Source organism: Orbicella faveolata, unplaced genomic scaffold (genome assembly GCF_042242905.1).
Source record: "Orbicella faveolata isolate gen_17 unplaced genomic scaffold, um_ofav_v1 contig_1, whole genome shotgun sequence".
NCBI classification, from domain to species: Eukaryota; Metazoa; Cnidaria; class Anthozoa; order Scleractinia; family Merulinidae; genus Orbicella; species Orbicella faveolata.
In genome coordinates this window covers 3,278,724-3,294,807 of record NW_028301536.1, presented here as the reverse complement: position 1 = coordinate 3,294,807, position 16,084 = coordinate 3,278,724, and the positions used below count along the sequence as shown (strand labels likewise).

General features: G+C 37.7%; 2 protein-coding genes across 2 annotated transcripts; both read left to right on the top strand.

Moving 5' to 3' along the window:
- Positions 1-2,551: 2,551 nt before the first annotated feature.
- Positions 2,552-6,419, top strand: LOC110052573 (homeobox protein HMX3-like). The gene is made up of 2 exons (XM_020758708.2): positions 2,552-3,064; positions 4,779-6,419. The coding sequence occupies exons 1-2, from the start codon at positions 2,677-2,679 to the stop codon at positions 5,036-5,038; spliced, it is 648 nt and encodes a 215-aa protein (XP_020614367.2). The 5' UTR covers positions 2,552-2,676; the 3' UTR covers positions 5,039-6,419.
- Positions 6,420-10,618: 4,199 nt separating this feature from the next.
- LOC149117737 (homeobox protein EMX1-like) lies at positions 10,619-15,767 on the top strand. Its single transcript, XM_089285193.1, has 2 exons — positions 10,619-11,151; positions 13,234-15,767. Exons 1-2 carry the CDS (start codon positions 10,740-10,742, stop codon positions 13,470-13,472), a joined length of 651 nt encoding a protein of 216 aa, XP_089141319.1. The 5' UTR covers positions 10,619-10,739; the 3' UTR covers positions 13,473-15,767.
- Positions 15,768-16,084: the final 317 nt, after the last annotated feature.

The following is a 16,084-nucleotide window of genomic DNA, read 5'->3' as shown; positions in this document are numbered from 1 at the left end:
TTGGAAAAATTTGTTTCATATACATTGTAAGGTATTATCATACATCAGAGCAAGGGTAAACTTTAACACAGGTGAAATTAATTAAACCACGACATTTCACCTATCTTCTCACACGTGAAGATTTGCAACTTGTATACCTTAGATTTTATTTCTCAGGGCCCCCATAAAATGTTTCGTTTCCCATCTAGCCCTCTCTCTCTCTCGTAACTATGAGTCCGTCGGTCGGTTAAAGAAATAAAAAGATAAAATAAAAGCGAAAAAAGAAAAATGGTGACCAGTGACAAATAAATGATTCCAAGTTTCAACGGAGCCGATATCTCTTAAGAGGTGTTCGAGAACATTAACGTCTTCATATGGGCTGATCAGTCCCTTTAAGATGTGCTCAAAACGTATTAAGTTTGGAAACACCTGAAAATGGGAGTAAGCAAGGGATCAAGGACAATTTTTTTCACTCGTTCAAAAACCTGAGTTTTTGGAGGTGGGAAAGGAAGCCTTCCTCTTTTTTGATCATGATCAAAGTGTTTGTAAATTAAATCATTTTTACTTCGTATCTGTAAGTTTTATTCATGTAAAGCGTGCAATTGATTATTCTTTTAATAACGTTACAAAAAGTTCAATTATGTTATCGATATCAAGTTTTAAGCACAGGAAGCCATTAACAGGTCCGATTACAAAATTCGTGTTCGTGTACTTGATCACTATTAGATTTCTTCCTTTGACTAAAATAAAGTCCCTCCTTATATTCACAAAAACGTTTAGAACTTCTATTTGTCACTGAATTTTGTCCAATTTACTGTTAGTAACAGGCTTCGGTAAGTCTATTTTTTTCCGCACTTTTTTCCTATTGACACGATACATGACGCGATATGATACGATAAGCTATGATATACTGATATGATAGGTAAAAGCTTCGTGTTGTCCAACTATGTTTTTAATTCACACTTAAATTCAAATGGGACTACTAGGCCACGGGGGATGAGGACAGCATTCCGTCCTATTACCATTATCTATTGTCATTATTAAAGGCAAACACCAAAACTAGAGTCAGAACACGAAAACCGTGCCGAAGCAACTCTGTCTGTTCGGAGGTCCGTGTACTATTTCTATCATTTTATTCCTTTATTACTTTTGTGCCATTTCAAAAGAAAATCAACTATAGTGTTTCCTTAGTGATCCGGTATTAAAAACTTCTATGAGATGCGTGTTGTAAACTTAATTTTAACACAAGGAGGGATCTGTGAAATGGTAGCATATCAGGAAATTAGCGAGGAAACATTACCAAAGATGTTACAGGGAATCCGGCATTCAGATCCACTTACCACAAAATAAAAGCTCGTCTTGGCCTTTTTGGGATAACTCACCAAAAGTAACTGCCTGTTACATGTTACATTTTACATATTGATGCTATTTTTAACTGATCAGCTTTGAAGTCGATTTTATTGGCGATTGGATAGAATTGATTGAAACAATGTATAGTGAGACTTTTCAACTTTGGTCGAATCACCTTTTCATGAGAGAGATCAATAAAAGGAATATCTTTGCCGAAATAGTCGTGCTTTGAAAGGGCTAATTCTTAAGGTATTTCATCAAATAAAAGACACATTTGGTAAAATTTATGCTGATGTTGAATTCATGAGAAGAACAACACAGTACGGTTTTATTATGAATCAAGGAATTTAACATTTATTCTAGCCATGTCCCTACTGCACTGTGAACAGACAAACAGACTTGTGCGAAAATAATTATGTTAATTAGTCGATAATTCAGTCAAAATACGTTTTGTTATAACGTAAATTTGGCTTAACCGTTTACCTGTAAATTAAATTGTTATCAAAGTTCTCAAAAAATACAATTATTTGATTTTAAGACCGAATTTTAAGAAATGGTTGCGAAGTTTCCTCGATGGGATTAACGTTGTTACAGCAACCTAACCTCAAGAATGGCGCGCCCACTTAAACAAAGAAATGAGAACTGCTTAACAATTTGTATTCCTTCTCACCAAAAATCAATATTAGCCTTTTACCGAAAATTTATCCTGCCCATCACGCACGTTATAAAGTACGAAAAACGGGAATATAAGTAATTGTTTTTTGGAAAAATTTTCCGTCGTTGTTTCGATGTTCATGGGCGAGCGTTGCGAGGCTGTATCAAACTTGTGTTCGCTCTACAGAGCTTGTTTTTGCCGGGTTGTTTTGCATACGAATAAAAGGTGTCGATTGTTCTTTGTTTGAAAAGTGAATGGCCAATTTGAAAGGGGAAAAAAAAAAGGAAAAAATCGACTTCAGACGTCCAAACAATATAATTAGACATAATTACATTTTCGCTATGTTTGGATTCGCTGACCTAGCTTTTAATTTTGTCTAGTTTCCAGCTTAAACGGTTTTCACTCAGCAGGGGCAATGGCACATTGATTCCGCCTACTTTCACGAATTACGCACAAGGGTTGTCCGATGCTAAAACCATTGCGATCGAAACCAGTTTCATCGATGATATCCGCTTGATTGGCAGCTTGACAGGCAGGTGGGATTTAATGACAGTTGTCTTAAGATACTATCAATAGTTCTGATATAAGTCACCTTGAAAAGCATAGTTATGTTCCATCGTGTTGTTCAAAAGTGCCAGCTTGCAGCATAATCAACTGCGCTTTCTTTATACGAAGCGGGACATCACACAAACATGCAACCGGATTACAATTCTTCAAGTCATTGGTCCAGCCTTTCGCAGAACTGGTTTTACCCTCCAATAAGTTCGTCCCCCTATTTCGCCATACCGCCAAGTCTACATCCCGACTCCATGAAAAACACCAGTCGATTTTCTGAGCAGATGCTTCACAATCCCCCGGGAGACAAGCCTGTGACTCGATCTCCTCATCTAAACCCGTGTTTATCTCCCTCTTATCCGGCCTCAAACTATGCACTCGGCGCCCGCGGGAGCAGCTATTATTCACGGAATCCACTCCGTCAAGATGTCTTGCTAACAGACCCATATCGACTGGTAGAACGAGGCACAATAAGTCCACACTTCAACCAGATGTTCGAAAGAAATGCCAATTCAAGCATTGAAGGTATAGTGCAAATTTCCATTTTTCGTTTCTCAATCTCATTGAAGGAAACGTTATTGATGTAACATGTGGTTTCAACTAGTTTGTGTATAAACCTATTATGATCCCAACATTTTGTCCATAAAACCCATTATACCAGGCGAGGCGATCAAATGGGGTAATTTTTATTAGGACACACTACAGAAAATGTGTTTTAGTCGGTCGCGAGGTTCCCACCCAAATTGTACGAAGACGATACACAACGGCCAGTATGTTTGCCTGTTGAAAACCGTGCTTGAGTAAAAGTGCATTTCGTATTGATTTTGAAAAGAAAAATATACAACCAAAACAAGCACATTGTTTACGTTTCGTCAATACAAAGATGATTTAAATTCATTCATTTTTCTTTTGGATAATAGGGTTGTTATGGGATCAAATCGTCGCCAATTATTAGCTACTAAAAGACCAAGGTACCCTTTGTAACTATGCCATTCGGCAAAACAAATTTTAGTATTCGGTGCCGTTATAAAAACAAGATTCAAGGATATGTATCTATGGAGAGCTTCTCTCGGGATCTCATGTAAAATACTCGCTCATAAGTTAGTTTATAGGCTAAAACTTCTCAACCAGTAGAAAATGTTTGCCCCGCCAAAGACGTGAAAAAGCGAACTTTCTTTCCGAAAGATGAATAAATTTGGTTGCATTTAAGAAAACGACCCGACTTCTGCCATGGTGCGTTTTGTGTCATTTTATTATTTCTTTTAGAGAGTTTTAACCAAGTCAACTACTTTCGTGCAAGTCAGTTGGTTTTAGTGTCAGTTACAAATCATGATATTTAATCTTGAAAACCCAAACAGTTTAAACGCAGAGAGATAATTGCTATCAATGATAGCTATTAGCTAATCCTTTCTTTCCTTCTGAGGCGAAACTTGCCCCAACTTGTGGAGACAGAAATTTGCTCCAAAGCAGATGAGCTCCGTTTTTAGAGTTTAACTTCTTCCTTTTCAGAAAGGGACATTTTCTAAGGCTTTTTTTATTAAAGATTTTTTTTTTCACTTGTATTAATTTCCATTTGTTTGTTAATCAGCTAACTTTAACACGTTCCAGCTTAAATTTTGGGTGTAACAAAATTTATTCTATGACATCTACATTGACAACCAATTCAACGCCCAACTGTCAATTCGTTTAGAAGCTAACACTGATTGGACAAACTTCACTTTATTGATCGATGATTGACAGTTTACAAATATTCGGAAAGTGCTCGTGCGTGAACTGAAAGGTTTCTTATCTCAATGCGTAGGGAATTTTCTATTTTGTCGCTTTAAACTTCAAAGACTTTTTCCATCGACCTATATAATTCTGTCAAAATATCATTGAATTGCTGTTACTTTCCTGTCTATTTTAGACCTCAACGGTAAATTAGTTCATTTTTACATTTGTGAACGATAGGCAATGGAGAAAAATTCACTTGGCCTTTGTTCATATGCTTATATTTCCTAAGTTGTAATTCACAAAATTAAAACTTCACAACTTCGTTCCGACAATGAGTAAACTTCCAAGTGTAATAAAATGCCACAAGCAAATTGTCTTATGCTGAGCGGGCAAAATGTCAGCTGAAATTGAGAAGGGCTAAGACTTCATACAATAGTAAAAACAGCAGTCATGTCTTTTCATTGTCTACATGAAAGCAAAACTATGAAACCGATTTTTATTAAAAATAATTCACGCGTTTCCACAGATCCTCCTCGCCTGGAAGAAAGCGTTACTCGTCTCATGGAAGATAAAGTCATAAGACCCCAACGAGGCCGCACCGTTTTTTCCGCTCATCAACTGAACGAGCTGGAAAACGTTTTCGTCATCGATCAGTACATCTCGGGACAGCAGAGAAGACGCCTTTCTGCTCAGCTTGGCTTGACAGAGACACAGGTACGAGTCTGGTTTCAGAATCGCCGGATAAAATGGAGGAAGAACAAAATGGAACGAAAGATGAGGGCTTAGCGCTCAAATTGATATGTCAAAAAATGGTTGCCTGGCAAGCGTTCATGTACAATGCGCAAACAATCATTAGGTTGTTTTAGAAAGGAAGATTTCTTTGAAAAGAAATATCACTTGCCCCTCAGTTGTCATTAGTGAGTTTAAACAACCTCGACGGCAACGCTGATGACAACCTTACTGAAATAATTTTCCTATATTTTACTTGCAATGCTCAATGACAGAGCCATCCCAAAACTGAATATGTAGAATAGCGTTGAATTCTCCCCAAAAAAGTCGTCGTTGTGGGTTTGTTCTCATGCACGTAACGCACAAATTGTTCATTTGGTTGTCTGTTTGTAGAAGACGGCTAAGATACGTACCATACTACTACTACTAGAATGTATGCTTTCTTGTGCTCGATTCTTGACTCCTATCCAACCTTCTTAGTTAATGAGGATCCTAACTTAAAAGCAAGCTACAACGGCAGCGAAAACTGGAACGTCTGGCGCTATACAGTTTTTTTAAATTAGAGGAAAAATTTCTTTGCCCGTGCGTTATGAACTTCGTTGAGGCAGTGAGAAGCTATTGAAGTCGAAAGCTATTGGGACTTGAAAGATTACAAAAGCTTTTAAGTTGTGGTAAAATAAAAATAATTAATGTTGAATAGGTGTTCCTAAAGTAGATTGCGGGTCAGTTTATACACAGTATTCCTGTCTGTAAATTTATTGCAGCATTTTGTTAGAGTTTAGTTTTAATGTTGCCAATTTGTGCGTTGTCAGGTTAGTTAACTGGCATTAAGTATGAAAATTTTGAGCCATTTTTCATTTGTCAGTGAAACAAAATTGCCTCTTTGTTAGTGGCCAGAAAATTAATTTTCACGCTGAGATACGGTTTGCTGAAAAATATTTGAAGTTCAGTTTTGTTATAAGTTAAAAGTTCCGAGTTTTAGCAACTATCGACAAGAACATGTAGTGTGACGATGTGTTCGGAAACACGATTCAGCACTGTTCCTTGAATATACTTTAAGTGCCTTCGCCGGACTCTTTGAATAGTACAGAGTGGAGTAAATTTTCTGTTTGAGACGTAAGACACTAAGCAAAATCCATTGACTTACGGTTCTTTACAAGACTAATTTGTTTAAGTGTCTTATGTTGACTATTCATCCTTAGCTAACTGTTAATCAAACTAAGTTACGCATCAATAAAGGTTACCAGTTACGATGCAAAACGAGGTTATCGCTTAAAAAGAGGAAATTGTTTTAATGCATTTCGTTTCGTTTCATACAAACCTATCTTGCAAACGTATGAGGTAAATATTTGTCATTGTAATTGATGGAAACAATTTGTCGGGCTAAATATACATGTCCTGTTTGTTCACTTTGTAAATAAAAAAAAAATAGAAACAACGACTGTAGATCTCTCTGCGCATATGAGGCGTTTGCATTTAAATGATGAAATAACGATATCATTTCTGTTGACCATATAAACCTCCGACCTCATACTTTATATAAATTAAATATGATTCAGGCTATGTTTTTCTTTCACTTCCCTCGTCGTTAAAGGAGAGTTTTGGAGTTTTGCGCTGTTAAGTTCATGTTTCGTTTTTTCTTCGGATTCCACAGAGTCCCTTCCGAATATACGCCCAATTATGTTTTTCGAAAAGGGAAAATTTCCTTCCAGTCCTCGTAATACGTCTACCGAAAAACTTCCGTAGATTAACAATAAAATGTCACTATAAAAAAAGATCTTGTACAGAGTTGAATCATTTATTAAGCTATTCCTCATGTTTGCCTAGACTGCAGTTATATTATGCCTGCGCCACTTTCTACCCAAGAGTGACCTTAGCTTCAGCGTGTTCAATAAACCGTCTTTAGATAAGTGGCGAATCCTATAGAGCCTGCACGGGGAATACTGCACATGGCTTGGTCACATGGCTCGAAGGGTAAGCACATTTTAGCGATCGAGAGAACAAGCGACCGCATTTTGACCAGGAAAGCTTGGGAGGAGAAGAAAAGTACGTCCAACGTCCTCTATATTTTACGACCCGAAATAGCGGTCGGACACCCGAACTAAGCCCTACAAAAGTGTTTGCACCACCGGCACGCTATGCAATACACTTACCTCTTCACATTCAAACACAGGCTTTATTTTATTCATGTCTAAACTTTATCTAATAATGGCTAACTCTTCGGCAGTAAAAAACATGTTGCTATCGCAGAATCAATGCGGCTCCCAGTTTAGCAGGATCCATATCTTCCCCTTGTTAGTGTACTGTTCATTCGACTTGAAAAGCAATTTTAGAATTTGCTGGAGTTCACACATGCTGGAAGCTTGATTTTCCCTTTTCAAGGAGAAGGTCACTCCAAAAAACGTATATTTTTTGTTAACGCTAATAAAAACGTGCAAGGCTTAGCCACTCACCGAAGTTTCAGCCTCTAAAGTGCAGGTTTTCCTTATAAAATTTGTCTCTAAAGAAGACCAAAATTCGAACATCGTCGCCGCTATTTTGAACAGTACTCAGCAGCACTAGCCAGGCCGCGTTTTCGTGACGTCAGTTCCGTCCAATTGCTTCCGAAGAACCTTTTAAGTGCCACTCTGGATTATGGCTGCTCTTGAGCCATATTATTTTGAGCCAAACATGCTCCAAACTCCGAAATGATAGGATTGAAGATAGTGACGTGGATAATCGTTCGGAAAAAATAAAGATTTTGCTGAGCTTGTCAAGGATGCCAAGTCAGTTGCAGGTTTTTCTCCTTCCCGCCAATTTCGAGTCGGACGGAATGACGTCACCTAAACACGGCCTGGCTGCCAAGACAGTTGCAAAATGTCGGCCTCCGAAGTCGCTTCTTTCGAGACAAATTACTTCAGGATAGCGGGCACTTCAGAGACTGAAATTTCTGTGAGTGGAAAAGCTGAATGTTTACTCGCTATAGACGGAGACAAAAAAGATAAGCTTTTCGGAGTGACTTTCTCCTTTAACGGCATAACAATGTAATTTGGGGGTAGCATGTGTAGTTGACTTATAAGTTTGAGTGACAGCGATTGTCTAATTTAACATATAAAAAACGGTTCACTTCCTGTAAGATGTTAAAAATATACTTATTGGCTTTTCGTTTTGTTCTAAGGTGTTTTCATAGTACTTCTGCATGTCTCAGTGGGTATTGTTTTTATTTAATTACGTTCACCAAAACATGTCTTTTGTACAATAAGCCACTTGCTGAGCTCTGAAAACGCTACCAAGAACAAAAGAGCACGATTAGTTTTCTGCATTAAGTATGATCTATGTAGATCTTGGTTACTTAGCGACAGGTTACAGAAGAGAAGCATTCGGAGCCCTTTTAAGAAAACGAGCGGCCTTGTTTCAATAAAATTATTGAAAAGCAAAAGGCAGGTAACACGAGAAACTTATGCTCGCACCCGACTGACACCTGTTTCGGCAGAGAGGTGAATAGAATTATATATGTTAAGAATCAGAGCGCTAATTTTTCTCTCCTTGTAAGCTTTGTTTTATATAGTGTCATGCCTTCGCCTATAATTTTGTAATAATTGTTCCCGTGTTTTCTCATGTTTTCCAGCAGTTCTTTGATAAGAATTTGATGGTCTTTCAATGGGGAACATAAACACAGAATAATAAACGTCTAAATGGACAAAAGTATTTTAATGAAACAACATGATAGGTAACCGCTACGGCCCAGTCGTTTAATGATAAAAAGTATTATTCACAGTTTCAGACATCGTACTACACTCTACATTTTCTTTTCTTGGAAGACTATTGTTTTTCCGTCCCATGCTGAATATTCTTATTTTTCTGCCGATTTTAGGCTGAGAATATTGTTGTACAGTGTTCTTGGATTCAAACCTGATATGACGAAAATAACCTCTTGCAAAAATGTTATTGTACTATGGCATCGAACGTACAGCTAGCCCCTGTTTCTACCGTTTTTGGCTAGTTTACCGTTAAGAGAAAGGAAGAACTTTATAAGGTTTAGTTAAAAATACATGATCGTATTGTATTGACACATTCTCAGCCCACAAAATTATTCTTTACAATTTAGCCTCGGTTTGTTAATTTCGCAAATTTAAGCCTCGCTATTCCTATGAAATATATTCGTATAAAAAAGAATGTACTACTAAGCAAGTTCTTGCTCGACATTTAGAAGCTGTACGCGAATACACGCGATACCTTCTTGTGTTATCGGTTTAATTGATAAAGCTGTTTTATCGCTAACATTACATACGTAGTGCTTTTGTCCGCTTTTGAACAAAGGTGTTAAGACCGCCACACGAATTTATCTCGTCCAGTATTACTAGAAGGATAGTTTGAGCCAGTTCCCTGCAAACTATGGTTTATTTTCGATGTATTAACTTCTGTAAACAGAGATTCATTTACTTTAAACAAAATGCTGTCGCGGTGAAATTTATTTCCCTGGCTTGAATTGCGATCCATTTGCTATCGTTGCGCGCACTGTATTGAAAATTATCTTGAAATTCTCGAGCTCAGTGTCTCTTACCAAGTGCTTTTAAAACATTAAATTAAAGGTAGAGATTCTAGATGTATATAGAATGACTTAGTACATTGTTGTTTAAATATACGTTGAAGAAAATTAGCCACTCTGTATGAATAAAGAGAGGTATTAAAACTGCTGGCGTTTTGCGAGCAAGTGTCACGTGTCAAATAAAAATCAATCGTACAGTTTTAGAATATTGTCAGCGCTAAATTGTTCGTAGCGTGTGGTATGATAAACTTGTCTTTGTTTTCTCGCGTTCACTAATAACAGGGAAATAGAAATTACAATTTTTACCCACGGAAACACGCTTATAATTTCTCCAAGCTACGTTTATAGGAGGAATGCGTTTGGACATCGAAAAAGCTGTATCCGAAATTTGTGAATTGTGCTTGGAACGAAACAGTTTAGAGCGATGATGAAAAACTTAAATCTGTCCCGATGTGAGCCTATTTTCCTTTTGTTTCAACAGATAAGTTTTTCCGCGTTGTGTTCCCCTTAATTGTGATTATTCAAAAAGAGGGCCATTATTTAAATCAAAGAAATGTTTAAACCCGCACGTACACCAAAAACAATATCGACCTCGTCATTTGCACTTCTGCCAATATATATCCAAAAAAGTTTTCTTGCTCAATCGATTCATATTTACCACAGCTTCTATTATGTGCGATATCATTACAACTTCCATTATGCAATCCTTCTCACTCAACTAATGAAAGACGTGTTTGTTTAAAGACATTTTATTGCATAATTAAAGCAATTAGCCAGTAAACATAACGTCAGGCTGAGGTAATTTTCTTCAAAAAGCTCATTTATACATCTCCTACACCAATTTGTGTTTTTATTATCAGTTCCGCGCTGAGGTTGCAAGGGTACAGGGTAATACATAAGATTAAACTGATTATACAACAAAAATACAACCGTAAAGGTTTCTTGACAAAGACAAAAAGGACTTGAGTTAAACGACGAACAAAGAAACAGACGTATAGTCACAACAAGGAGAATAAACGCCTGCATGTCTCAAATAAAAAGCATCTTGTCTTTGAACATTTCCATCGTGACTATTTCTTTCAGTTGCCAAGCGATTGAGGAGTTGCGCGTAAAAATGTGGCATAGAAAAGTGAAGAGATAATGGGTCCATAGCCTCGTCAGCGCCAAACTTGTTTAACGTTTAACACGCATAGCGTTAAATGCTACACGCGCTTTACACGGCTTAACACGATGAATCTGCAAACCGGTGAGCGATCTCCTCCTTTGAAAGCAACCAGCGAGGCCTTACCTCCTTGCCCTTGCCAAACCTGCTTTCCAAGAAAAGATTTCAACAACGAGGCTCTATTGTCGCATCCCAGAGATATATACAACCATAACCGCGTTGTCGGTTTTGGCTCGCAAATGTCCATGTTTCCTTTCACGCCAATCCCAAGTTCCCCAGCCAGCCTCTTTGCGCCTCACGCCCTGCACAGAGCGAGCTATCCCAGAGCGGTGTTCGCTCCAGAAAGTCGTTACAGCTTGGCGCATAATGTACAGGACATACCTAAGCGAGGCAACCTTCAGGAAGGACATTTGGTTCAAAGTCAAACTTTACAACGAACCCAGGACACGCCTGGTACCAGATACTGGGAGCAACCTAGCAGTGAGTAACTCAAACTAACCTTATAAAACTCCTTTCATTCCCGGTAGATCATATCTTTATTGAATGACTAGTGCAGAATTGCCTTAATACAATCGTTTTGGCGGCCCGAAGTGCATACACATTCTGACTACACATTCGGCATTCATAATATAACCTACATGACAATAATTGAATTTGCTCCTTCTAAGTAAAGCATATATTCTTTTTGTTAATACTCCAGGAAATGACTATTAATGCGGCCATTAGGTTCATGTGGTCTTTTTAAAGCTATTTAGGCGATAAAATGATATATGTAACATTCTTTGCTACCCGTAATTGCTCAATATAATTATGTTTTAAGTCACCGTCACGAGGAACCCCGTACGAGCCCTTGGCCTATAAATTTCAGTGTATGCGTTTCTACATTGGTAAACGATTAGAGAACATGTACATTTCAAGGCAAATTTCACAATACTTGAAACAAGAGATGTTTATTTTTATTTAACTACTTCTGCCAAAATAATTGGCAGGGCTAAACAACGTGTAAATTAATGGCAATTCTTTTTTTTCGGTTGTCAATTAAGGGTCTATATCATGACGTTTCAGTGACAAGATATGTGGACATGAGGGCTTTCTGGTAAAGCGTTTTGGCCACGGAAGACATTATTTTGTCGTCTCAGAGATATATTTACATTTGTATGCCTCCAAAATTTGTTTTGTTTGTGTTTTTAAAACAGAAAAAAAAGCTGCCCTCATTTCTGCGAGAAACACCGGCTACTCGGAACTTAGGTGTTAAAGAAGTTAGAAGAACCAGAATAGAGCATAACTGGAAACATTAACAGCTTAGTAGAAAACAAAATTTCGTTTCTTTATTTTCTGCCCCGCAGGTTACCATAAAATTCCATTAACTCCACTTTTCATGCATAATTTTGTCAATGTCCGAAAAGATTCAGTTAGCGCTTTCCTCAACAAAAATTGTATCTTGTTTTTAATCCAGCCTAATTTGTAATTTATATTATTCTCCTTCTGTCAGGCTATTTTCCCTCCTAAATCTACAGCTCGGCGGTAGTATCAATGAGTTCGCCTCTAATAAACGCCGGAACAATAATATTGAACTAGAGGAAAATTGTAACAGTTCAAACTTGGCAGGTCGGTGGACTAGAGAACTTGGGGAAACAATTTCAGCCGGCGAGAACGTTTCTCCAGCAGAGATGAAAAGTCAAATAAGATTTATATAAACTGCAACTTTTCTTCACTGGGCTCGGTCATAACTAGGTAAATCCCCTGAAAAATCATCTCGAAAACTTTTCCTAGGTTTTTAGAGTGCGACGGACTGAACGCTCGAAATTTCAGAATATAACCTCTCGTTTACGTGATTTGTTAACAGCGTGAAAAATTGTTTTCTGGTGATTTTCATAACCAGACTAATTTGTAAATTTAAACAATTTTCAAATTCACAACGTTGTGAAAGCAAACTTATTTCTATTTCATTCTCTAAATTGTAGTTATATTATTAGATCTGTCATTACGTGGGACTTCTTCATACGACAACGTTTAAATAGCCTTTTTAATGGCATTAATAATCATGATTGAGATCACCTTCCCGTGTTTAATATTCAGGCAGATACATTCTTGATTTTATACATAACATATTATTTTTATTTTTATTATTTGCTCCAGCAAAACCTGAAGTAGTCTTCCTTAAAAGAATCCAAGCTGATCGAGAAACGGATGGCGAACGTCTTCGTTCTTAGAGAAGCTTCGATTTTAAAGGGAGACGAAGAGAGAGCGCACTTCTTTAAAAGGCACAAAACTCTCAGGTTGTTTGAGTGGTCTTCCGGAATCGTCGAGAAACGATATTTGATGACGTTCCAGAAATCTTCGGAAGCTTTCGGGTCATCTTCGAGCGTATTCGAGTCAACACTAGGAATCTTTCGTTAGATTCATTTTGCCCTCGATGAACACAAATAAATTAAAAATGTCCTATGTTTACCAACAGAATTTAGTCATTTCTCCCTGTTTGTTATAAAAAAGTAGACAAAACAGCAAATAACTCGAAAAAAAAAATATAGTAATAACAGCTTATTTTCAATTGCTCTCCAGGTGCAGGGCCACAAGAGAAACCACGACGCATGCGCACTGTGTTCTCTCCTCAACAGCTCGAGAGACTGGAGCGACACTTTAAGATACAGCAGTACGTTGGAAGTGCCCAGCGGATTTACATCGCCTCACAACTTGGTCTTTCAGAGACGCAGGTCAAAGTCTGGTTTCAGAATCGAAGAATTAGATGGAGAAAGCAAGTCCTCGGTGGTGCAATGGCAAAGACTCATGAAGAATCATAAATCACCGCAGGGTTTGAGCAAAGGCATATACGCAAAGTGTTTTTTTTCTTTTCTTTCTCCTCGGGAAGAAACTTTTGGGCAGCCTCATATGGATTCAAGATGGTGACTTTTTTACGGACGTTTGCTTTAACTTGATATAAGCTTAAAACCGTTTTGAACTAGCTAGCAAGAGATTGAAATTAAGATATACCACAAGATTTTTTAATGATATGCATTGTGACTGCAAACATCTCCAATTCAGCAATGTGAAAAACTGGCTAAAATTCCGTCACATTCAAAGTTGGAGTGACAGTTCTGTTTCCCCGGCCCTTATTATCTCGGATCCAGATCTCACTCGGTTTGACGCTGAAAAATGAGATCTCCCTTCCGCTTGGTCGTGTAAGATCTGGGTTGGAGATTTGTTGAACGCCGTTGAAATGGAGAAAATATAGTCAAAATGCCTCATTTTGCTGTAAAGGATTTTAAGAGGATCGCCCGTAATTGCAGTTTAATATGATATACCACAATATGATAAATCATGGGGAATTTCTATAGCTTAATATTGAAAGTACTAAAGTACAGTTTTTATTTAAGTGTTAAATGGTGTGAAGTAGTACTAATGTTGCCGAGACTCAAAGAGTCATCAAAACCTTATAGTTGTTAAATACATTTTTCAGGAATGTTTGAATAATATAAAGATATTTCGCGTTAAGAGTGAGAGGCGAAATATTACTGTGGTCTTGATACTTTAAGAAAGTGATAACTCCGTTCAGCTAATTCACTTTTTAACTGGCCATGAGAGCTAAGAGCGGTTTTCATTTGAGTATCGTGAAAACAAAGTAATCACTCTGGCCAATCACAAATGACGCAGATAATTCATTGAGCCAATCAAAACTCTAAGCAACTTCTTGTAGCTGACCCAAAGCGCGGGAAAACTTGTGCGTGCGAATCACGATTGGTTTTGGTTTTACTTCTGATTGGATGACAAAGTGGTGCGATTTTTTTTTTTTAGGATGTTCACGCTAATTGTTTCTCATCCACGTCATGCATGAGAGAGCGCGCTAAGTAATAAAATGAACAATGACAGGGAAAATGGCCATTGCTATAGCTTTGCCTGGATTTAACGATCTTGGACGTTCGGTGATCCCTATTTTTCTTTTGATGGATAATTTTCTCTATCGATTTTCTACGTTTAGCGAAAAAATTAAGAAAATCTATCGACTAGAAGTTTGAATTTTTTGCAAAATGGACAATCGAATTCTGTTCTTTTTAGCTCTTCGTTTATCTGTGCGACGGTTTGAAATACCTTTTGAAGGGTTACGTTTTGTGAAAACTTTGGTAAAATTTGGAACAATTTATGCAACAGACCCACTTCCACAAAATATGACTAAAATCGTTTGCCTTCGTTAACTCACCTTCGATATTTTTAACTGTAAACCCCTGTAAACCATGATTAATTACGTGCGCCAATTTTTCAAAATCAGGGCAGTTTTCCACACGCTTTATCTCTGAAACGAAGACGGTGAAGCCCAACTATTTTTGCATTTCTGACACAGCTAACTCGTTATCTGACTGCAGCAAAAATTAAAAAAAAATCTATCGACTGGAAAATTTTCGTGCGAACGTCCTTAAGCTAATTGCGTAGCGCAGTAATGCAAAACCAGAGCAAATGCGAATTAAATGTATTTTGGATACTAAAATGAAAACCGCTTTATAATCAATAAATCAGATTTTTAGCTTGGTGATCGAGTTTTCAACTTAAGATAAGCTCCGGCTCCTCCCGTAAACTATCACCCGCAGATAGATAGAGCAGTTTGACTAACAACCTATGCTTCCCCTGGAGTTAAAGGGTTCACGAAGGGCTGTTGATTTAACCAATCAGAAAGGACGTGCTGTCTTTCTAACAAATTTGGTGTTTAGTTTACACGAGTTTACCCGCGCCTGCCGTTGGCCCTAGCCATTTTGATATGATGACCATTGCGCTATTTGTTGTCGCAAATGGCTTTGAGATTAATAATGCTATTTTAATAACAGTCAGTTTATGAAATTAATGGGTTACTAGATAAAGAATCGATAGATAAATGAGGTCAATTTGCCTTTGTGCAGCCCATGTTTGGGTCACAGCCGAGTGACAGACTCTACTCCAAGTCGCTTGGACTGCCGAGTGCCGACTCTTTTCCAAGGGCGACTACACTGCTGTTGCGTGTGACCCAAGCATGAGCCTGCTTGTAAGCTTCATATATAACCCACTTGATTGATACTTTTGTTACAATTTGCCTACAACTGAGCATCAATAAATTGCTTTGTTCTTGTAAACGTGGCCATTTCGCTTTTTTGTTCTATGAATCCACTCAGCGTATCACCTTTATCATAAATACTGTTAAAAACCCTCTACCTTAATAGACCAATGAATACAAACACACACTCACTCTATTTAAGTCCTCTCTAACTTCCCCCCATCCCTTCATGTCTTTCTTTCTTTCCTACAGTTTGAACATGAGACTTGGGAACCATCCACAAGCTGAATAAAACGGAAATGTGTCAAGGCTCAATAACGAGAGTTAAAAGGAGAGGTTATTTTTAAAAAAGTCAAAAGGCGCTGGTCTCGTGCTCGCAAACATAATTTCACATTA

Bases quoted from the DNA above. Each gene is read 5' to 3' on its own strand.
- LOC110052573 (XM_020758708.2), top strand. From the start codon at position 2,677: ATGCAACCGGATTACAATTCTTCAAGTCATTGGTCCAGCCTTTCGCAG. The intron at 3,065-4,778 runs GTATAGTGCAAA...GCGTTTCCACAG, and splicing joins TGCCAATTCAAGCATTGAAG to ATCCTCCTCGCCTGGAAGAA.
- LOC149117737 (XM_089285193.1), top strand. From the start codon at position 10,740: ATGAATCTGCAAACCGGTGAGCGATCTCCTCCTTTGAAAGCAACCAGC. The intron at 11,152-13,233 runs GTGAGTAACTCA...ATTGCTCTCCAG, and splicing joins ATACTGGGAGCAACCTAGCA to GTGCAGGGCCACAAGAGAAA.